Raw genomic sequence first — 23,619 nt, forward strand, 5'->3', positions numbered from 1 at the left:
CTGGCTGGCTCAAAGGGAGGCAGTGTGAGCTTTTCTAAAACAAAATTGAGGTCCCATGTAGGTATCGGTGCTCTCCTTGGGGGTCTTATGTTTTTTTGCCCCTTTGAGGTACTGTCTTAGTAGTGGATGTGAGAAAATTGGAGGTTCTGTATTGTAATGAGCTGAAATGGCAGAGGTATGGATCTTAATTGATGAGAAGGATAGGCCTTTGTCCAGCATCTCAGTTAGGTATTGTAAAATCTGAGGTATATTTGGAACAAGTGGTTCGAGTCCTTGTGCCTGGTTCCAAGCACAGAACCTCTTCCATTTTTCTGCATAAGATTTCCTAGTGCTGGGCCTCCTGGCTTCTAAAATGACATCCATAACAGTTTTAGAGAGAGGTGCGGTCTGAGTGGCTATATTATCTGCCATGCAGCCAGATTTAAGGTTCTGAGTTGACTGTGCAGAATCTGATCGTTTTGTTGAGTCAGAAGATGAGAAATTTGAGGTAAAGGCCAGGCTGGGCCTTGAGACAAGCTCTTTAGGATTGGGTACCAGTGCTGGCGTGGCCAGTCTGGGGCAATCAGAATCATTTTTGGCTTCTCTTGTCTGACTTTTAGGAGTACCTTGGGAAGAAGAGGCAGTGGAGGAAAGGCATAAACTGTCAGTGTTTTCCAGCTGAATGATAGAGCATCCACTTTCCAAGCTAGTGAGTGATAAGTTCTTGTGCAGAATCTCTGTAGTTGACAGTTGTAAGGGGAGGCAAAAAGATCTATGTCTGGGCGCCCCCATTTCCTTGTTATCATGCTGAAGACCTGTGGATTTAGTTTCCATTCGTAAGGATCCATGAGATTTCTGCTTAGTTCGTCTGGCACAGTATTTGTCTTTCCTGGCAGGAATTGTGCCTGCAGATGTACTTGATAGGTCAGTGCTGTGTTCCACAAAGTCATGGCTTGCCTGCAGAGGGGGTAGGAATGTGTGCCCCCTTGCTTGTTTATGTACCACATAACTGTGGTATTGTCCGTCTTTAGTAATAGTTGTCCTGGATGTAGTAGATCCTTGAAGGTTGTCAGGGCATGCTGTACAGCTAGCATCTCTTTTTGATTGATGTGAAGATGCATTTGTTCCTTGGGCCACGTGCCCTGAATACATTTTCCTGCCATGTGTGCCCCCTAGGCATAATCCGATGCATCTGTTGTTATTGTCTGCCGGGCTGTGGGTAAGGTGAAAGGCTGTCCCTTGTTGTGGTGACAGGCCAGGGCCCACCATCGAAACTCTTGTTGCAGGCAGGGAATAAGAGATATTCTTGTTTCCAGGTTGTGGCAATGTTGAGTCCAAACACTTTTTAGATACCATTGTAGTTTCCTCATATGCAGTCTTGCATATGGAATTAGTAGAATGCAGGATGCCATGAAGCCCAGAGCCTGCAGAATTATTCTTCCAGGGAGCTGGGTCTTTGTTGCCATCATTTGAAAGTAATGAGTCAGTTGCCTTTGCTTGTCTGGCGTGAGATAAGCCATCTGGGCAGTTGTATTTAAGCTTGCACCCAGGAATATTATCTCTTGAGAGGGCACTAGTTTTGACTTATTTTTGTTTACTGTGTACCCTACCAAATTAGTAATCTGTTTACAAATGCCAGATGCTTTAGTAGAATGTCCTTGCTCTCTGCTTGAATAAGGCAGTCGTCCAAGTAGGGATATATTTGAATTCCTTTTTGTCTGCAAAATGCAATTACTGGTGCCAGGCATTTTGTGAAGACTCTAGGCGCAGTAGATAAGCCAAAGGGCAGTGCAGAGAATTGGTAATGCATTGAGCCAGCTATGAACCGGAGGTATCTTCTGCAAGATTGTCTGTTTGGGACATGCAGGTATGCCTCCTTGAGGTCCAAAGTAACTAGCCAAGCCTTCTTGCCAAACATGGGTAGAAGTTGCTGCAGTGTTAACATTTTGAATTTCGGAACATCCAGGAAAGTATTTAGGATTGACAGGTCCAGTATTGGTCTCCAGGCTTTGTCTTTTCTGGGTACCAGGAAAAGTCTTGAGTAAAATCCTTGTCCCTGTTCTTGCTGTGGTACTCTTTGAATAGCTCTCATGTACATGAGAGCAGAAATTTGTTTTTGTGCCTCTGCCCATTGGTTTTGTGACAGGTCTGGCATACCTTTTGATTTTGGAAAAGTGTGAAAGTGGAGCCTGTAACCCTGAGAAACAATATTCAGTACCCATTTGTCCTGGGTGATCATGTGCCAATTTTGTGAGAAAAGTGCTAGCTTTCCCCCTAAGGGTGCTGCCAAAAGGTAAGTGCTTGGCATTTGTAGAGGGAAGTCTTTGGGACTGTTTCCTATAAGGTTGTGATTTGTCTTCTCCTTTGGGGGCTGAAGCTCCCCATTGTTTAGGTCTGTATGAGCCTTGGGGCTAAGATCTGCCTCTTGGGCGTCTGTATCTGCACCACCTGTAAGAAATCCTTTACTGTCTGCATTGATTTTGCTTTATCCTCCATTTTCTTTAACACCTCTTCTGCCTTAACACCAAACAAAGTATCATGCTGTAGTGGAGCATCCAATAATTTTACTTTAACATGATCAGGTAAACTTTGTTCTTTTAACAAAGCATGCCTTCGAATGACAGAGCCTGTAACTGCGGCTCTGCATGAAGCCTCTAATGAATCAAAAACACATTGCAGAGTATGCTTTCCCACTTGTTCAGCTGCATGCAATAAATCCTGCATTTCCTTATTGTCAGGACATTCTGAGTTTGTAAGCATTTTCTGTTTTAACAAATACATTAGCTATTGTTGATATTTAAGTTTGTGAAACTGGCAGTTTAAAGCCCTTACAGCTAAAGTAGCAGAAGTGTAAACTTTCTTCCCCCATCTATCCAGAGCTCTGGAATCCCTATCAGAGGGGACAGGGTTTTTTGTAATGGAAGCCTTAACCCCTTTGGGACCCTGAGAAATTGTTTCTGGGTCAGCAGCAGGGTTTCTATAAAGAAATTTATGAGAGTCAGGGACCCTGTAGTACCTGTCTGGCTTGACTGGTGCAGGGGGTAAAGAATCAGGAGACAAACTGGATTCAGAGAAAACATCATCAACAATATCAAGCACAGGAGGGATAGCCAGGGGCCTGTGCTGAGGCAATAAAAGGAAGTCTCTGAGCCTTTTCTTGGATTCTGAATAATCCTGGGTCTCCCAATGGAAATGCTCCCTCATGGTGTGTAAGGTTTCCCCAAAAGAGTAATCCTCAGGCGGAGAGGCTAAAGGTATAGATACTTCTGCATCAGAGTCCTCATAGGGAGGGAGAGAATAACCCTGATCTGAAGAGGAATCAGAGGAAATAGAAACCTGGTCAGAGAAGTCATAGTCCGTATCTTGCCTAGGCCTTTTATCAGGAGAGGGATGGGAACCCCTGATCAAAGTAATTAGGTCCTCGGCCATTTTAAGCATCTGTTTCTTTAGCATGGATGACTGTCCAGGAGAATGCTGTACTTGTTTCCTTGTCTTTAATGGTGTTTTTGACTTTGCCTTGGCTGCTGTAGTGGACTTAAGAGCAAGTTGTGAAGGTCTGAAAACACCTTCAGAAGCCGATGCCTGCTCAGTGGCTCCGGACCCATCTGAGGGAATAGTTTCCACAGGCCCAATACCATGAGTTTCCAGAGGCCTAGGTGTCTCCACGTGGTAGTCGGATGCAGCCTGTGGCTCTGAGGTAGCGGGTGTCAGGGGCTGCAAAAGCGCCTCACTGAGAACCGGCGACTGGCCTAGAAGAGGCTTTGTCGTCGGTTTTGGACCTCGGATGCCTGTCCTTTTCTTTGTCTTTGCGTTTTTTATGAATTCCGGTCGTTGGTTGTTCCGACGGCATTATGTAGTTAAATCTTCGGCCAAAGTAATGTAAAGCAAAATCAAACCGACACTTAATAGTGCGTTGGTTGAATCTAGCAAAAAACCAACAACTAGCAACGTCGTGGTCAGGGCCTAGGCAAGGAATACAGTAAGAGTGAAAATCCTTATGAGATATTTGCTTCCCACAACAAATACAATTGTTAACTTTTATTGACATCGGTCTGGAGCAAGAAAAAGTTTCCCCAACGGGGTACTTAGCTTTATTGAAGACTTCGGTTCTGAAATTCGATTTCGAAAATCTCAGGAGTCGGCCGACCGGCACTTGCGAACTGCTTTTGCTTCGGGCACCGGGTGGCAAGAAAGACTGAAGAAAATGGCATCGGCTGCATCTTTTATACCCCTGGCTCACTGACGTCAGGGAAGAGGCGACAGCAACCGACGCCGGACCTAGACTTTGGAACTCTGGCTGACTGCGGGTAGCCTGCCAGCAGGATAACCCAAGTGTAATGACTGCAACAGTGAAACACGATGAACATCAGATGCAGCAACAGAAAACCAAATTTTATTTCTGTGCCCTTCCCTACAGACAACCATTGCACTCTCTTAAAATTTTAATTTAATAAGACACTTCAAAGTCTTTGCTGTTGTGTGTTCAGAATTCGTGAAGACATTATTTTGGAAGTGGAATAGATCTAATTTTATACTACTGCATTCCAAGGCAAATATTCTACATGCTGAAATTAAGCCAGTTTACCAAATATTCTAAGACTGTAGCAAAGTTGACTACAGCAAATCATATTAAAGAATTATGGGGAGTCAAGTGCTAAAATAACCCACTGCTAACGTATGATGCTGATCTGCAATTCTGAACACTAGATTATATAAGGCTAAAAACCACACTAACAGATTACATTCCTGAAATAGAAGTTATGTACTTACCATAACGTTCCATGTGAGGAGTTGTTCTCGCCTTCATTCTTACTGATGGGTTCAGAGCCGATCCTCAGCTCAGAGTCGGCCAATTTGCAAAGCTCGAGGTCTCTAATAGCTCAAGGCCGAAACCCTATCCCACAATGCACCTCTACCTTCCCCAGATCTTGTTTGCTGCCAACTAGTGGTAAATCTAAATCAGATTTCGAAGGAAATCATAACAACAGCTAGTGAGAGGAAACTCCTCAGAACAACCAAAACCAACGTAGAGCCTCTCTCGAACTTCCAGACATTGGATGGGGGTAGTTGGGGGAGGCATAAGAATGAAGGCAAGAAGAACAACTCACATGGAACGTTATGGTAAGTACATAATGTCTTTATGTGAAGTTGTTCAATCTCGCCTTCATTCTTACTGATGGGTAGCGTCCCCAGCACCACAAACTTGGGTGGCTCACAGGAGTACCTGTCTAAGGACAGCAGAACCAAATGAAGCCCTGTCCCTAGAGGCCTTGTCTACTTTGTAGTGAGTTATGAAGGTATGTGGCCTTGACCATGTGGCAGCTGCACAAATAGAATCAATGGGTAGTCTGGCCAAAAAGGCTATGGAAGTAGAAACAGCTCTGGTTGAAAAAGCTTTGACTTTGTTCTCTAAAGAAATGTCTGTCTCACGGTATATAAAGGATATACAATCAGAAAGCCATTTAGATAAGGTAGACTTAAGATACCGTTGCACCTTTCTTGCAATCTGAGAAGGAGACAAACAACTGATCAGCTCTTCTAAGGTCTTTTGTCCTGTCTAAATAGAAACAAAGTTGTCTATGGACGTCAAGCTTGTGAAGCATATATTCCAATTGAGTAGTGTGACTGGGAAAGAAAACAGGTAATTTAATTGCCCGATTAAGGGTGTATTCTGAACAAATTTTGGGTAAGAACAAAGGGTTCATCCTGAGGGAAACCCTATCTTTGTGGAATATCAAATATGGGTGCTTAACTGAAAGGGCTTGCAACTCCGAAATTCTGCGTGCGGATGTAATGGCCACCAAGAAAATGGTCTTCCAAGAAAGATATTTCAGCTCACAGGAAGAAGCAGGTTCAAAGGGTGGGAGAATAATCTTGGATAGGACTAAATTCAGATTCCATGAAGCGGTAGGTGATCTAATTGGTGGTTTTAGATGCATCGTACCCTTCAAAAAGGCCTTCGCCATCTTGTGAGACATAATACCGTTTCCTGATTCAGCTATATGGAAATTAGATATAGCAGCCAGTTGTACCCGAATGGTTGCTGCTGCAGCTCCTTTGTTGAACAGTTTGGTCAGAAACTCTAAGATATCCTATATGGAGGCTAGAAAAGGGTCAATGTTATTCTGCTGAGCCCAGATTGAAAACCTCCAACTTACTGAGGTATAATTTCCTGGCTGAAGACTTATGCGAGGACAAAAGAAGATGTTGAGCTTCTTCTGATAAATTTTGGAACCTGGCTATTCTGGGAATTGGAGCAGCCAAGCCGTCAGTTTTATGGACTGAAGTGAAGGGTGAAGATCTCCTGACGAGTGGGTCAGAAGATCCGGAACTGGGTCCAGGATCCAAGGTTCTTCTACTAGATGAGGCTTCAGAAAGGGGAACCAGATTTGACGAGGCCCATATGGGACTATTAAGATAAGTGTCCTGTCCAGAAAACTGGCTTTCTGCAAAACTTTGGGAATCAGGGGAAAGGGAGGGAAGGCATAAAGGAGTCCCGGGGGACAATCGTGTACAAGCGCGTCCCTCAGGGACTGTCCCTGTTGAGGGATCAGGGCAAAGTAGTTGCTGCATTTGGTGTATGTGGGATTCTACTACTTCATTCTTGAGGGACCACTCGTGAGACAACAGAATTGCCCTGCTGAGTTTGTCCGCTATCACGTTGGATTTCCCTGTGATGTGCATTGCTATCAGAAAGCGCTGGGTGGACTCTGCCCATTTCCATACTCTTAGAGCCTCTCAACAAAGGGGATAAGATCTGGTACCACCCTGTTTGTTTATATACCAGACTACGTACATGTTGTCTGACTGGATTGCAACTGTGCCCAAAGGAAGAGAGTCTTGAAAGAACTGCAATGCTAAGAGAACTGCTCTCATCTCTAGGACATTTATATTCTGGGCCTCGTGCACCTGCCATGTACCTTGGGCTGTCCATCCCTGATAATGCCTCCCCCCCCTCGATCAGGGAGGTGGCCGTAGTCACCGTTGCAACTGGAACCAGAAGGACAAAGGGACGTCCCAAGGTCACCGATTCAGACGTTAGCCACCACCGGAGATCCTCCTTGCAAGAGTTGGCTATCAGAACTGGGTGATTCATTGGTAAGTCCTGAAAAGTCCATTGCATGAGTAGCAGCCACTGTAGAATGCGCATGTGAGATCTCACCAGGGGTATTGCAATAATGGCTGCTGCCATGGTGCCCAGCAGCCTGAGAATCTGTGATGCTGGTGCTTTGTGTTTTGAAAGGAGATCTACAATTTGATGTCATAGGGTAAGCACTCTTTCTGAAGGAAGTTTTAAGGACATGTTGACTGTGTCTAAGTCTACTCCTATAAATACTGTATGCTGTGATGGCAATAAAGCAGACTTTTCTGAATTTATTGTGATGCCCAGTTGAAAACAAAGATCTAAGGCAGTGTCCCTCACCCAAATAAGCTGATGCCTGGTGAGTGCGGTGAGGAGCCAATTGTCCAAATATGGAAACACTAGGATTCCTTGATGTCTCAAGTGAGCCATGACCACTGCCATACATTTGGTGAACACTCTGGAGGCTGTAGTGAGACCGAAGGGCAGGGCCCAAAACTGGAAATGACTGGCTTCCAGCCTGAAGTGTAGGTGATCCCTGGATGGCCTGGACATTTTGATATGGTAGTACACATCCTGAAGATCTACTTGAGCACATCCAATTGTCTTTCCCTAGGAACGGGAGTATAGACTGAAGCATGACCATCTGGAACTTTGCCTTTTCTACATACTTAGAGTCTGATGAGGTCCAAAATTGGTCTCCAGTTCCCAGTTTTCTTTGGCACTAAAAAGAATCTTGAATAAGTTCTGGATCCTTGCTGGTCTGCCGGGACTGGCTGGATGATTTTTTTCTAATAGTTTTTGAACCTCTGCTGTTGCTACATCCCGTAGACTGGGTGGAATGTTCCGGATTCCTTTTGTTGGTTTGGGGTGGGTATGAAAGGGGATGAAATAGCCTATGGATATGACATTTTGTACCCATCTGTCTTTTGTAATTTTGAGCCAGGTGCCTAGGTACAAAGATAAATGTCCCCCGACTGCCTCCAGAGCAGGACAGTTGGGCCTCCTTTCAGGAGCGCTGGTAGGGCTTCCCAAGGAACTGATCCCTGTTGCCCTGGTCCTGCGGACCCCCTCTGCCGCGTGGGCGTCGTCTTCCATCATTGCCCCCTCCTCTGGCCCTGGAGGAGGCTTCACCTCATGAGTTCGGAAAGGCTCCTTGTGCTTTTCAGAACCACATTTTCCCTCCCCTTTAGGAGAAGGTCTAGTAGGGGTTTAAAAACAGACTACTCCGGCAGACAGAGTCTTTCCGTCTTGCTCACATCTGGTGAGGGTCTCTAATTTTTGGTCCGAAAAGGGAAGAACGATCAAATGGGGCATTCACAAAGGACTACTTGAAAGGTTCCTTGAAAGAACATAAGCGCATCCAGGAATGCCTACGAAGAGCTATTCCTGTACCCACTGCCCTACTCGTCCCATCAGCTGCATATGATAAGAGGCGCATGGAAGCGTTAACGATAGAATTGAGGGTAGCAAGCTGAGACATCACCTTGTCGGCCACTGTATCGGCTAATGCACCCTGGAGAGCATCTCCTAGCTCTTTCAGGAGATCTCTTTGAAGCCTTGTGAAGTGGGTTAGATAGTTCAAAGACCAAAGAGCAAAGGTCATAGAACTGAACATGCGCTTGCCGTATCTGTCCATAATCCTAGAATCCCTATTAGGAGGATGGACAGACGTAGAGGTCTCAGACATCTCTTTCTTAGTGGCTGCCACAACCACCATGGCATCAACAGGAATTGGTTTGGATAAAAAGGTTTTATCATGAGGTGCTGAGATGCATTTGTTGGGCCTCCTAGGAAAGGGCTCCATAGTATCTGGTGACTCCCACGCCCTTCGAGATAAAAGGTCCATCAACTCATCGAAGGGCGGAGAAACCCAAGAGGTGGAGGGTCGAGACCCAAAAGCCTTCAGGAGCACCAATTCATCCTCAGTAGGGTTAAGGGGCTGCCAGTCACCCCTCTGCTTAAGGATCTCTAGGATATCTGCAAATGAGATATCCTCAGAGGGGGACTTTGGGGATCCTTCAAATTCCTCCAAATCGGTGTCAGATGTGATGGATTCCTGACGGGAATCTAAATGTCTCCTCTTACATAACCTCTTCCGAGGAACCTCCTTAGTGGGAACTTCTGGGGAGGTCTCGGAAGAGCAAGGTTCCCCCAACTGGGCTTCCTGAGGCTCTGGGTCCCTATGCTTATGGTGGGTCTGCAGTGACAGAGAAGATTCCGGTGCTTTCCGGGAGGAGGTGGCCAGTTCAGAGGTTGTGACTGTCCAGGGGACAAAACCCTCCTCATGGCATCGAAGACACCACGGCTTTGGTGCGAGGAAGCACCCGGGTCCGAAGACACTGATGACTCCTCCCACACCAAAACTGCTGGCTCCGTGCCAGAGGTGGGAGCTGAGATCATCCACGCCGAGGCCCCAAGGGGAAGAGTCGGAACAGACACATTGGTTTGACTCCCCTCCCCGGAGCCGACGGGAGAGTGTCGGCTCCCAGAGTCCACCTCCAGAGCAGAAGACATCAGGGCTGTCGATGCCAACAGGTCCGAAGAGAGTGTCAGAACAGACGGTTCCACAAACGACTGAATGGCTCCCTCCGGCTCTGATGTCTCGATTCGAGTTGGAAGAGGAGCAGAAATTACAGGAGATGACTGTCGGTTCCAAAACTGCCTGAGTTGAAGCAGACAGAATTTTAGCCAGTGCTGAATCCTGTAACAGTCTCCATACCACATGATCCACATCCGAATCTGAAAATCTGGAAGCTCGAGAGGAAGTTACCAAAGGAGCCGGTGAGCCCAGAATCGGAGAACTTAAGGTGGGAGATACTGGTTCCAAGACTGGGGACCGGCTCCTACCAACTACCTGTACAGGTGGCTCCGATGACTGTGGAACCAATACAGGAACCTTCTTGGAAACCTTTGGAACTGAAGAGCCCTTCGGATCCGAACTTGCAGAAGAAGAAGCAGAAGATGATGGCTTTGGTTTTCCCGGAACAGTATCCAAGTCTGACTGAAATGCAGATTTAATCAGACCATGTTCAACCAACTTTCTTTTCCTCTCTGCCAAAACCCTGGCACTGAAACCATGGCAAATGGAACAAACCTCTTGGAGATGAACCTCTCCCAAACAGTAAACACAGGTGGTGTGGCCATCTGTGATAGACATTTTTTGATTGCATTTAGGGCACTTTTTAAAACCTGACTTAGCTTTTTTCAGACATGGTAGACCTTGCAGTTAAATCACTGCAAGATAAAGCAATCCCAAAAATAATCCAATCAGAACTCTAAGGATCAACACTAAACAACAAAGTCTGCACTCGACTTTTAAAACTTAGTGGCAAAAAACAAAATTAAGCCTAACCGGCTACAGTTATAATGACTAAGGAAAGCCTAACTACGTTGTAGCTGCAAAAAACAAAATTAAGCATAACTGGCTACAGTTATAACAACTAAAGAAAGCCTAACTCAGCTGTATGGGATAGGGAAAAACCTAAAAAAACCAACAGGGCCTAACGCCAAAAATGAGAACACAAAGTTCTTTCTTTTTCTTTAACTACTTAACACAAAAACACAAAGAAAGGATAACCTATCCTGGCTGAATACTTTTGAAATCTAAACAAGAAAGAAAACTAGCAAGAACTCCAAAAAAGAATACACTTATCTCATCTCACAAATACGGCCTGAGCTGTAGAAAACGCACGATCTGTTGCAGCGGCAAAGTAGATCTGGGGAAGGTAGAGGTGCATTGTGGGATAGGGTTTCAGCCTCGAGCTGTTGCAGACCTTGAGCTTTGCAAATTGTCCGACTCAGAGCTGAGGATCGGCTCCGAGCCCATCAGTAAGAATGAAGGCGAGATTGAACAACTTCACATCTGTAGTTCCACACAACAGAAGACTGCCACCATCATCTCCACAAGCTTAAGTCTTAAACCGTTTTTAATTTATTAACTAATCAGCAGACAGAAAACATTGTGTTTAAGAATGGACATGGCAACACATCTACAAGCTTCTGTTTCTTCCTGCAGAGCACAGAATGATGGAGGTCACGAAGACAGGATAGTATGCCGTCTACAAATGGACTGACAGGAGCTAACAGCATATATATATATATATATATATCATATATATAGATACAGATATATATATATATATCTATAGGTCTACTTCATATGACCTAAATTTCATTTGACTGAAATTCATTTGACTGAGACCAAAATACTGAAACTTCAAAAGACTGAAACTCATAACACTGACACATTAAAGTAAAAGGTATATACCCTTTTCCCCACTGTAGTGTGATCTTGGCGTTAGTATATATAGTTGGGGGGGTTGGAGGCACAGCCCCCCACATTGGGGGGTGTGGGGGCGATATGCGCGTGTGTGTGTGTGTGTGTGTGTGTGTGTATATGTAACAGTGAAACACAAATACAGAAAAAAACAGGTTCTTTGCAGTATTCTGTGGTACGGAAATACAAATATGAAGATATAGATTATGTATAGTAGTCTGTGGGGGTCTACTTTCAAATCCCAACTCCCATATGATCGACTGTTAAAATCCAGAGAAGAAAATCACGAAACTCGAATGTTGAATTTTTACTAGGGTAAGTAAACAGTTGCCCAAATGTAAACCGAACTCACACCAAGGTAAATAAAACCCACCAAGGTGGGGCACTATGACCCCACACCCCCCAATGTACAGATCTGCATTCCCTACACACACCCAAACTATATATACACCAACTCCAGGATCGCATTACAGTGAAGAAAAGGACATGTTGGGAAAGTGTTTACCTTCCCTAGTAAAAATTCGACATTCGGGTTTCTGCAGTTTTGTGATTTTCGTCTTGGGATCAGTTGATCATATGGGTGTCGAGATTTGAAAGTAGACCTGCCTGTGGGACTGCAGTGTACACTTGGAGGTCCCTGTTGCACTGAATAGCAAATACAGGAATATGGGTTAATACTACTATCTGTGGCATTGAGATAAACATATGGAAATAAGGGACTGATCCAGTCATATATGGCTCTTACACACATATATGGTGATAAGGACTCAACATACTTAAATCTAGCAGCAAATACAGAGACAAGGGTTCAGTGCAGTAACGTACAATACAAAGATAGAAACATGGAGAAAATGGTTCAAGGCAGCAGTCTGTGACATTGAGATGAACAAAAACATTGGCATATCAATTCAGTGGAATTATCTGTGGTGTTAAGGCATAAAAAATAAAAACATGGGTACAGTGTAGTAATCTGCAGCATTAAGAAACATACATAAAAACAGAGTATGAGTACAATCATCTTGGGCATTGAGTTGCAAATATGGAACTAGAGGTTAGGTGCAGCAGTCAAATATTACTGGCATGAAGACAGGGAAACAGGAATTCAGTGTGGAATGGACAAGTAGACAGAACCTTTTCAGCATGCCAACCTGCATACTGCTTGGCCATGAAAAAGATGTCTGCCTTTCACTCCATTAGACTACAAATGGCAAAAACTCTGGATTTTTCATCTGTGGGGTTTCTACTCCATGTCTGCCAAACAGCAAGCCTCCTTGCAATCATACAAGGACCATTTATCACCCATACCCTGGAATTTCACCCAGAATCAGGAAAAGAGCTGTCCAGAGAAGGCCATCATTCAGGGAGGCATGAAGGCGCTTTATGCCCTTACTGGCCGCCTGGCAATGTGAGTGTTTTGCAAAAGCCTAACCCTGCTCCTGGGCAAGGGGACATGTGTTCCACATTACTTTAGAGGCCCAAAATGCCTACTCCATGTCAGAACATGTTTCCAAATAAACATGTTAATGGCTACCAACAAGTGATGGCCTGGTGAGCCTAACATGACCCCAGGGCCACTCATTTTAATTGCAGTCCTCTTCCAAGGGACTGTGGCAGTATGCAAACAGCTCTGCCCATCCCAACTTCGAAGAACGGGCACACACATCCTCTCCTGCCAACACTGTAAAGCACCCAGGCAATTACACAGTCTCGCTCTGTCTCTCTCATGGATTGTAGTTAAGGCTTTATGCATCTAAGATGGATCTCACACAAAAAGTTATTATTAGATAACCCTGGAGTAGTATCCAGGATAAGATTAAAAAAAGTTTAGACGAAAGGATTTAGCAACGTGACTCCAAAATGAAAAGTGAAGTGATGACTGAGGTACCATATACTGTAGCCCCATATGTTACATTTTCTCAAGTAATGCCACAGAGGAACAAGAAGGAAAATTATGTTTACCTGCGAATGTCACAAAAACCTACAGCAAGGTCTGAGGAGAAAAGTGAGAAGGCATCTGGCAAGTTTGAATGACTAAGAACTGCAGCCTTATGGGAAGTTACAAAATACAGGTAAGCCACTGACAATGAAAGTGTAAGAAGAAATGTTCTGACTGTGGGTCATCAACGTCAGAAGGCTGTAGACACTAGAATGTACAGGGACATATATTACCTGTGCAAAATAAGAAATAATTTTGCATTTTTACAGACAGCTGAAGACACTCTTTCTAGTACTGCATATAAATTAAGGTGACAAGACTCTCTGCATAAGCACAAAAAGTCTGTAGAGAGCTGAATAACAAAATGGGCAGGTTCTCAAAAGGATGATATATGAGCAGAAATAAAACTTAAAAAATGTAATTTGATTATACTTGACAATGACAACACAGTGAGCAAATAAAAGAAACCTTCATATCAGGGGAAATTAAAGTCCACAAAGACAGTGCTCTCTAGAAAGAGATATCTGAAAAAATACCCAAACAAAAGTGAGTTACAATGTGAAGGCTGAGAGGACAAAGTTTTAAGGAATTATTTTATTGCATTTTTTATTTAACTTTGTTGAGGAAGTAGTAAAAACAACCACAGGGGAAGAATTCAAGAAAGTTATTGACAGGTGTCATACAATCCGAGCGACAGGCAGAAAGAAATGCAATAGTGGGTAACAATGAACCCCAGCTTGTCATCCAGGTGAGAAAATAGGCAGAACAGATGCCACAAACAGTTTCAATTTTTGAGAAACTCTGCTTATATAGACAGGTTTTGGCTCATCAAACTACTAAATTCCTTACATCCATGGCTCTCTAGAATTGCCTGAACACTTTTGTAAGTATTTTTTATAATTCTGCAGAGGCAGACACTGGACTGGAAAAATGGACAAAAAAACGTTCTTAATCCTGTATGACAGTTATGAGCTAGTCATTATTCTTATTGGAACTAACATTATGTTTTTAGTTAATCTGTCACAAACAATTTACCATGCTGTAGCTTTCTTTAACAACTCAAATGACTGAGCATTAAGGTTCCAGCTGAATTCATACACACTTGAGCTCTCATGTAATGATACGACAATGCCTTACTAAGAAATGGCCGTATATATATATATATATATATATATATATATATATATATATATATATATATATATACACACACACACACACACAAAATATATATTTTTTGGGTGGGGGGACTGTGATATTAAACTTCACAACCTTTCCCATTTAATCCCCTCCACCATTTAAAAAGCTAGTTGAAGACTTACCTTCCTGTGTGCAAAGGAGAGCTGGTTAACCAGTATACAGAGGTAGACAAAAACTGTCAAATGCATCCTGTAATGAAGAAGAACAAACTTTTATTTACTGAATTCTACTCTTGAAAGCATTTTCTCTTCAACACTAAATGCTGGCAATACTGGAGAAGAAAAAGTTCTGCACTTACCATAATAACAGAGGATCAAGTACATCTTCCTCTAACCTGAGGATTTGAAGCCATCAAGACACAAGCAGCTCTGCATCTAAATCTTTCCCTGGCTACATGATCTTCCCCTTTATCCATAACCCTAAGCACAGAAGAGCACTTCTTCAGGTCTCTTTTAGCTATCACAAAGGAGAATGAAGCAAGCTAAAAGAAATACCAAGGAAGGAGGAAAAGGGGCTCCTTAAGAAGACTTCCAAATACAAGATCAAATATAGGTTCATAGACAAGCACTAGGCTAGCTGCCCTTGGGGGACATTTTAAGCCTAGCCAGTTTTCCTTTGGTGCTCAAATTAACTTATCCCATTTGGTATTAGATTGGCTTCATCTATCCTGTGGTCGATAATTATATATTACCCATAATAAGGAAAACTGGGATCATACCATAGATACAATTTGAGGGGACCTTTTCATGAGATTAAGCATTTAGGAGCTGCCTCCGTTCATTAGAAGTACAGTCCTGTGGTACATTTTCTGTTTCCCATCCACAGATCCAAACTGTGCGTGAATACTGACAGGGTGAGCTTTGTTTTATGTGGGGGGGGGGGGGCTCTGTTCCAGAGCAGTAGTATCCTCTGCAAAATATACCGGTCCTGTCCAACCATCCTGTTGATATTGCAGAAAAGGTTTAGATCCCTAGACCGATGCCATATGACTTCCTGATGTGCAATAAATCCATCAGTATTGGGTTGGAAGATGTCTTGTATGCTAGACACAGGTCACCTCTTAGCAGTCTGTAGGATACAGAGTACAGTAACAAGGTTTTAAATCGGTTCATGCAGGATATATAGTTTAGGTCTTTTATTCTTTTAGTAAGGTATCTCTGAGGGTGCTCCAGTTGTTCCATATGTCTGGACAGATACATGCCAAAGAGGGCATTATAGTCAATGACTGGCCTAATGAGAGCTCAGTAAAGGGGGACAATGACATCCTTACATCTAGACACAGCCCTTTTGTTTTTAAGCTGTACAATAGAGAGAGATTTTTAAACAATGGACACATTCGTCAAAAAAGTTAGGTCACTGTCCACACAAGTTCCCAAATCCCAAACAGGTCAAAATTTTCTAGCAAAGTTGCTTTTGCCTAGATTCCTGGTACAAACAGCACCTATTTTACAGACCATGTTTAAGAGAAGGGATTGCATTCATGCATAGCTGTACCATATTATGAAATGGTATACTTTTTGAAAGACTTTTGGATAATATACCAAGTTCCACATGAAAAAAAAATAACAGCTTTATCACTTCTGACAGTTTGAGAGACAGCCTTACAGAACTATCTTCAAGTTATAGAGCTGAGAATATTTTCTGTGTTATTCTGTATTATAGAGCTAAATTGTCTGCGTGATATCTGTGTCTTACTGCTCTACAAATCTATAGAAAACAGTATATATTTTTTTTATAATTTGCACATTCCTTTCATCTGTGTTGAAACTGCTCCCCCACCCCCCTCATTTCCTGCCTTGTCTTTCAGCTGATATAATTTAGCTAGTGCTGTGTCTCCTTTTAATTAACAACCTGTATTCAAACTGGAACCTTAGTTTGAGAGACAGCCTTACAGAACTATCTTCAAGTTATAGAGCTGAGTATATTTTCTGTGTTATTCTGTATTATAGAGCTAAATTGTCTGCTTGATATCTGTGTCTTACTGCTCTACAAATCTATAGAAAACAGTATATATATTTTTATAATTTGCACATTCCTTTCATCTGTGTTGAAACTGCTCCCCACCCCCTCATTTCCTGCCTTGTCTTTCAGCTGATATAATTTAGCTAGTGCTGTGTCTCCTTTTAATTAACAACCTGTATTCAAACTGGAACCTTAGTTTGAGACAGCCTTACAGAACTATCTTCAAGTTATAGAGCTGAGTATATTTTCTGTGTTATTCTGTATTATAGAGCTAAATTGTCTGCTTGATATCTGTGTCTTACTGCTCTACAAATCTATAGAAAACAGTATATATATTTTTTTATAATTTGCACATTCCTTTCATCTGTGTTGAAACTGCTTCCCCACCCCCTCATTTCCTGCCTTGTCTTTCAGCTGATATAATTTAGCTAGTGCTGTGTCTCCTTTTAATTAACAACCTGTGTTCAAACTGGAACCTTAGTTTGAGAGACAGCCTTACAGAACTATCTTCAAGTTACAGAGCTGAGTATATTTTCTGTGTTATTCTGTATTATAGAGCTAAATTGTCTGCTTGATATCTGTGTCTTACTGCTCTGCAAATCTATAGAAAACAGTATATATATTTTTTTATAATTTGCACATTCCTTTCCTCTGTGTTGAAACTGCTCCCCCACCCCCCTCATTTCCTGCCTTGTCTTTCAGCTGATATAATTTAGCTAGTGCTGTGTCTCCTTTTAATTAACAACCTGTGTTCAAACTGGAACCTTAGTTTGAGAGACAGCCTTACAGAACTATCTTCAAGTTACAGAGCTGAGTATATTTTCTGTGTTATTCTGTATTATAGAGCTAAATTGTCTGCTTGATATCTGTGTCTTACTGCTCTACAAATCTATAGAAAACAGTATATATATTTTTTATAATTTGCACATTCCTTTCATCTGTGTTGAAACTGCTCCCCCACCCCCCTCATTTCCTGCCTTGTCTTTCAGCTGATATAATTTAGCTAGTGCTGTGTCTCCTTTTAATTAACAACCTGTATTCAAACTGGAACCTTAGTTTGAGAGACAGCCTTACAGAACTATCTTCAAGTTATAGAGCTGAGTATATTTTCTGTGTTATTCTGTATTATAGAGCTAAATTGTCTGCTTGATATCTGTGTCTTACTGCTCTACAAATCTATAGAAAACAGTATATATATTTTTTATAATTTGCACATTCCTTTCATCTGTGTTGAAACTGCTACCCCACCCCCTCATTTCCTGCCTTGTCTTTCAGCTGATATAATTTAGCTAGTGCTGTGTCTCCTTTTAATTAACAACCTGTATTCAAACTGGAACCTTAGTTTGAGAGACAGCCTTACAGAACTATCTTCAAGTTATAGAGCTGAGTATATTTTCTGTGTTATTCTGTATTATAGAGCTAAATTGTCTGCTTGATATCTGTGTCTTACTGCTCTACAAATCTATAGAAAACAGTATATATATTTTTTATAATTTGCACATTCCTTTCATCTGTGTTGAAACTGCTCCCCCACCCCCCTCATTTCCTGCCTTGTCTTTCAGCTGATATAATTTAGCTAGTGCTGTGTCTCCTTTTAATTAACAACCTGTATTCAAACTGGAACCTTAGTTTGAGAGACAGCCTTACAGAACTATCTTCAAGTTATAGAGCTGAGTATATTTTCTGTGTTATTCTGTATTATAGAGCTAAATTGTCTGCTTGATATCTGTGTCTTACTGCTCTACAAATCTATAGAAAACAGTATATATATTTTTTATAATTTGCACATTCCTTTCATCTGTGTTGAAACTGCTCCCCCACCCCCCTCATTTCCTGCCTTGTCTTTCAGCTGATATAATTTAGCTAGTGCTGTGTCTCCTTTTAATTAACAACCTGTATTCAAACTGGAACCTTAGTTTGAGAGACAGCCTTACAGAACTATCTTCAAGTTATAGAGCTGAGTATATTTTCTGTGTTATTCTGTATTATAGAGCTAAATTGTCTGCTTGATATCTGTGTCTTACTGCTCTACAAATCTATAGAAAACAGTATATATATTTTTTATAATTTGCACATTCCTTTCAACTGTGTTGAAACTGCTGCCCCACCCCCTCATTTCCTGCCTTGTCTTTCAGCTGATATAATTTAGCTAGTGCTGTGTCTCCTTTTAATTAACAACCTGTATTCAAACTGGAACCTTAGTTTGAGAGACAGCCTTACAGAACTATCTTCAAGTTATAGAGCTGAGTATATTTTCTGTGTTATTCTGTATTATAGAGCTAAATTGTCTGCTTGATATCTGTGTCTTACTGCTCTACAAATCTATAGAAAACAGTATATATATTTTTTATAATTTGCACATTCCTTTCATCTGTGTTGAAACTGCTCCGCCACCCCCTCATTTCCTGCCTTGTCTTTCAGCTGATATAATTTAGCTAGTGCTGTGTCTCCTTTTAATTAACAACCTGTATTCAAACTGGAACCTTAGTTTGAGAGACAGCCTTACAGAACTATCTTCAAGTTATAGAGCTGAGTATATTTTCTGTGTTATTCTGTATTATAGAGCTAAATTGTCTGCTTGATATCTGTGTCTTACTGCTCTGCAAATCTATAGAAAACAGTATATATATTTTTTTATAATTTGCACATTCCTTTCCTCTGTGTTGAAACTGCTCCCCCACCCCTTTCAATTCCTGCCTTGTCTTTCAGCTGATATAATTTAGCTAGTGCTGTGTCTCCTTTTAATTAACAACCTGTATTCAAACTGGAACCTTAGTTTGAGAGACAGCCTTACAGAACTATCTTCAAGTTATAGAGCTGAGTATATTTTCTGTGTTATTCTGTATTATAGAGCTAAATTGTCTGCTTGATATCTGTGTCTTACTGCTCTGCAAATCTATAGAAAACAGTATATATATTTTTTATAATTTGCACATTCCTTTCATCTGTGTTGAAACTGCTCCCCCACCCCCCTCATTTCCTGCCTTGTCTTTCAGCTGATATAATTTAGCTAGTGCTGTGTCTCCTTTTAATTAACAACCTGTATTCAAACTGGAACCTTAGTTTGAGAGACAGCCTTACAGAACTATCTTCAAGTTATAGAGCTGAGTATATTTTCTGTGTTATTCTGTATTATAGAGCTAAATTGTCTGCTTGATATCTGTGTCTTACTGCTCTACAAATCTATAGAAAACAGTATATATATTTTTATAATTTGCACATTCCTTTCATCTGTGTTGAAACTGCTCCCCCACCCCCCTCATTTCCTGCCTTGTCTTTCAGCTGATATAATTTAGCTAGTGCTGTGTCTCCTTTAATTAACAACCTGTATTCAAACTGGAACCTTAGTTTGAGAGACAGCCTTACAGAACTATCTTCAAGTTATAGAGCTGAGTATATTTTCTGTGTTATTCTGTATTATAGAGCTAAATTGTCTGCTTGATATCTGTGTCTTACTGCTCTACAAATCTATAGAAAACAGTATATATATTTTTTATAATTTGCACATTCCTTTCATCTGTGTTGAAACTGCTCCCCACCCCTCATTTCCTGCCTTGTCTTTCAGCTGATATAATTTAGCTAGTGCTGTGTCTCCTTTTAATTAACAACCTGTATTCAAACTGGAACCTTAGTTTGAGAGACAGCCTTACAGAACTATCTTCAAGTTATAGAGCTGAGTATATTTTCTGTGTTATTCTGTATTATAGAGCTAAATTGTCTGCTTGATATCTGTGTCTTACTGCTCTACAAATCTATAGAAAACAGTATATATATTTTTTATAATTTGCACATTCCTTTCATCTGTGTTGAAACTGCTCCCCCACACCCCTCATTTCCTGCCTTGTCTTTCAGCTGATATAATTTAGCTAGTGCTGTGTCTCCTTTTAATTAACAACCTGTATTCAAACTGGAACCTTAGTTTGAGAGACAGCCTTACAGAACTATCTTCAAGTTATAGAGCTGAGTATATTTTCTGTGTTATTCTGTATTATAGAGCTAAATTGTCTGCTTGATATCTGTGTCTTACTGCTCTACAAATCTATAGAAAACAGTATATATATTTTTATAATTTGCACATTCCTTTCATCTGTGTTGAAACTGCTCCCCCACCCCCCTCATTTCCTGCCTTGTCTTTCAGCTGATATAATTTAGCTAGTGCTGTGTCTCCTTTTAATTAACAACCTGTATTCAAACTGGAACCTTAGTTTGAGAGACAGCCTTACAGAACTATCTTCAAGTTATAGAGCTGAGTATATTTTCTGTGTTATTCTGTATTATAGAGCTAAATTGTCTGCTTGATATCTGTGTCTTACTGCTCTACAAATCTATAGAAAACAGTATATATATTTTTTATAATTTGCACATTCCTTTCATCTGTGTTGAAACTGCTCCCCCACCCCCCTCATTTCCTGCCTTGTCTTTCAGCTGATATAATTTAGCTAGTGCTGTGTCTCCTTTTAATTAACAACCTGTATTCAAACTGGAACCTTAGTTTGAGAGACAGCCTTACAGAACTATCTTCAAGTTATAGAGCTGAGTATATTTTCTGTGTTATTCTGTATTATAGAGCTAAATTGTCTGCTTGATATCTGTGTCTTACTGCTCTACAAATCTATAGAAAACAGTATATATATTTTTTATAATTTGCACATTCCTTTCATCTGTGTTGAAACTGCTCCCCCCCTCATTTCCTGCCTTGTCTTTCAGCTGATATAATTTAGCTAGTGCTGTGTCTCCTTTTAATTAACAACCTGTATTCAAACTGGAACCTTAGTTTGAGAGACAGCCTTACAGAACTATCTTCAAGTTATAGAGCTGAGTATATTTTCTGTGTTATTCTGTATTATAGAGCTAAATTGTCTGCTTGATATCTGTGTCTTACTGCTCTACAAATCTATAGAAAACAGTATATATATTTTTTATAATTTGCACATTCCTTTCATCTGTGTTGAAACTGCTCCCGCACCCCCTCATTTCCTGCCTTGTCTTTCAGCTGATATAATTTAGCTAGTGCTGTGTCTCCTTTTAATTAACAACCTGTATTCAAACTGGAACCTTAGTTTGAGAGACAGCCTTACAGAACTATCTTCAAGTTATAGAGCTGAGTATATTTTCTGTGTTATTCTGTATTATAGAGCTAAATTGTCTGCTTGATATCTGTGTCTTACTGCTCTACAAATCTATAGAAAACAGTATATATATTTTTTATAATTTGCACATTCCTTTCATCTGTGTTGAAACTGCTCCCCCACCCCCCTCATTTCCTGCCTTGTCTTTCAGCTGATATAATTTAGCTAGTGCTGTGTCTCCTTTAATTAACAACCTGTATTCAAACTGGAACCTTAGTTTGAGAGACAGCCTTACAGAACTATCTTCAAGTTATAGAGCTGAGTATATTTTCTGTGTTATTCTGTATTATAGAGCTAAATTGTCTGCTTGATATCTGTGTCTTACTGCTCTACAAATCTATAGAAAACAGTATATATATTTTTTATAATTTGCACATTCCTTTCGTCTGTGTTGAAACTGCTCCCCCACCCCCCTCATTTCCTGCCTTGTCTTTCAGCTGATATAATTTAGCTAGTGCTGTGTCTCCTTTTAATTAACAACCTGTATTCAAACTGGAACCTTAGTTTGAGAGACAGCCTTACAGAACTATCTTCAAGTTATAGAGCTGAGTATATTTTCTGTGTTATTCTGTATTATAGAGCTAAATTGTCTGCTTGATATCTGTGTCTTACTGCTCTACAAATCTATAGAAAACAGTATATATATTTTTTATAATTTGCACATTCCTTTCCTCTGTGTTGAAACTGCTCCCCCACCCCTTTCAATTCCTGCCTTGTCTTTCAGCTGATATAATTTAGCTAGTGCTGTGTCTCCTTTTAATTAACAACCTGTATTCAAACTGGAACCTTAGTTTGAGAGACAGCCTTACAGAACTATCTTCAAGTTATAGAGCTGAGTATATTTTCTGTGTTATTCTGTATTATAGAGCTAAATTGTCTGCTTGATATCTGTGTCTTACTGCTCTTCAAATCTATAGAAAACAGTATATATATTTTTTTATAATTTGCACATTCCTTTCATCTGTGTTGAAACTGCTCCCCCACCCCCCCTCCCTATTCTTGGTTGTAGATTAAATTTGGTGGCTTTTGCAGTGCCCGCCCCACTGTAGATTTGATCTAAGACACTCCCCCAGGACATCTCTTTACCGCATTCTACCTAATAAACTCTTTCTGCACTTGCTTTTAGTCCTTTTTAATTTAATTACATTTTTTCAAACTGTGTGTGGACTAATATTGCTACATATTCAAGTGTACCAGCTTAATCTTCTGCTTTTACTGTACTTGTGTTTCTTCCTACTTTATTTTGCTTTTGCGTCATCTTAAACGTTCTCAATTGTATTTATTACTGCTTGGTGTAACTCATTCTAAGCCTTTTAGTTTAAACACTTGTGCTTCAGACCAGTTGTTTTACATTGGGAGGGTTTGTGGTCTGCACTGTAGTGGCAGAACAGGTAGCTTACATCCCTCTAAGTTGGGAACTGCTGATTGAGATCTCAGTGTCTGTTATTCTAAAAGTATATTAATTCTGGTTTAAGCACTTGGGCTTTCAGGCCAGTTATTTTACATTAAGAGGGTTTCGTGGTCTGCACTCTTGTGGGAGGAGAGGCTGGACTCTGCCCTTCTGAGCTGGGAATTTCTGGTTGAAGGCTTATAGTGCATGCATATCTGAATTTCTTCTTACTGAAATTGGTACACCTTGTTTGCTGTAGCATAGACTAGATCCAGGCCTGCTGAATCTAGCTTTGTTTGTATAATTTGAGCACTAATCCAGGCATTATTTAAAGTATTCAGTTGTATTTATTACTGCTTGGTAGTAACTTGGTTAAAGTGTAGCTATCATTCTAAGTCTTTTGGATTAAGCACTTGGGCTTCAGACCAGTTGTTCTACATTAGGAAGGTTTTGTGGCATGCACTGTGGTGGCAGGACAGGTAGCTTTCATCCTTCTAAATTGGGAACTGCTGATTGGGAGCTCAGTGTCTGTTATTCTTAAAGTGTATTAGCTCTGGTTTAAGCACTTGGGCTTCAGGCCAGTTATTTTAGATTAAGAAGGTTCATGGTCTGCACTCTTGTGGGAGGAGAGGCTGGACTCTGCCCTTCTGAGCTGGGAATTTC

The 23,619-nt window shown here is 41.1% G+C and overlaps 1 protein-coding gene across 1 annotated transcript in view; it reads right to left on the minus strand.

Moving 5' to 3' along the window:
- The window catches only part of LOC122808922 (thrombospondin type-1 domain-containing protein 4-like), a 2,399,573-nt gene that overhangs the window by 1,897,881 nt on the left and 478,073 nt on the right, over positions 1-23,619 (minus strand). The window contains exon 3 of the mRNA XM_044080057.1: positions 14,598-14,664. Within this exon, the coding sequence (XP_043935992.1) occupies positions 14,598-14,664 (67 nt within the window). The remainder of the gene's footprint in view (positions 1-14,597; positions 14,665-23,619) is intronic.

Source organism: Protopterus annectens, chromosome 8.part0 (assembly GCF_019279795.1).
Source record: "Protopterus annectens isolate FY-2018-M chromosome 8.part0, PAN1.0, whole genome shotgun sequence".
Classification (NCBI taxonomy): domain Eukaryota; kingdom Metazoa; phylum Chordata; order Ceratodontiformes; family Protopteridae; genus Protopterus; species Protopterus annectens.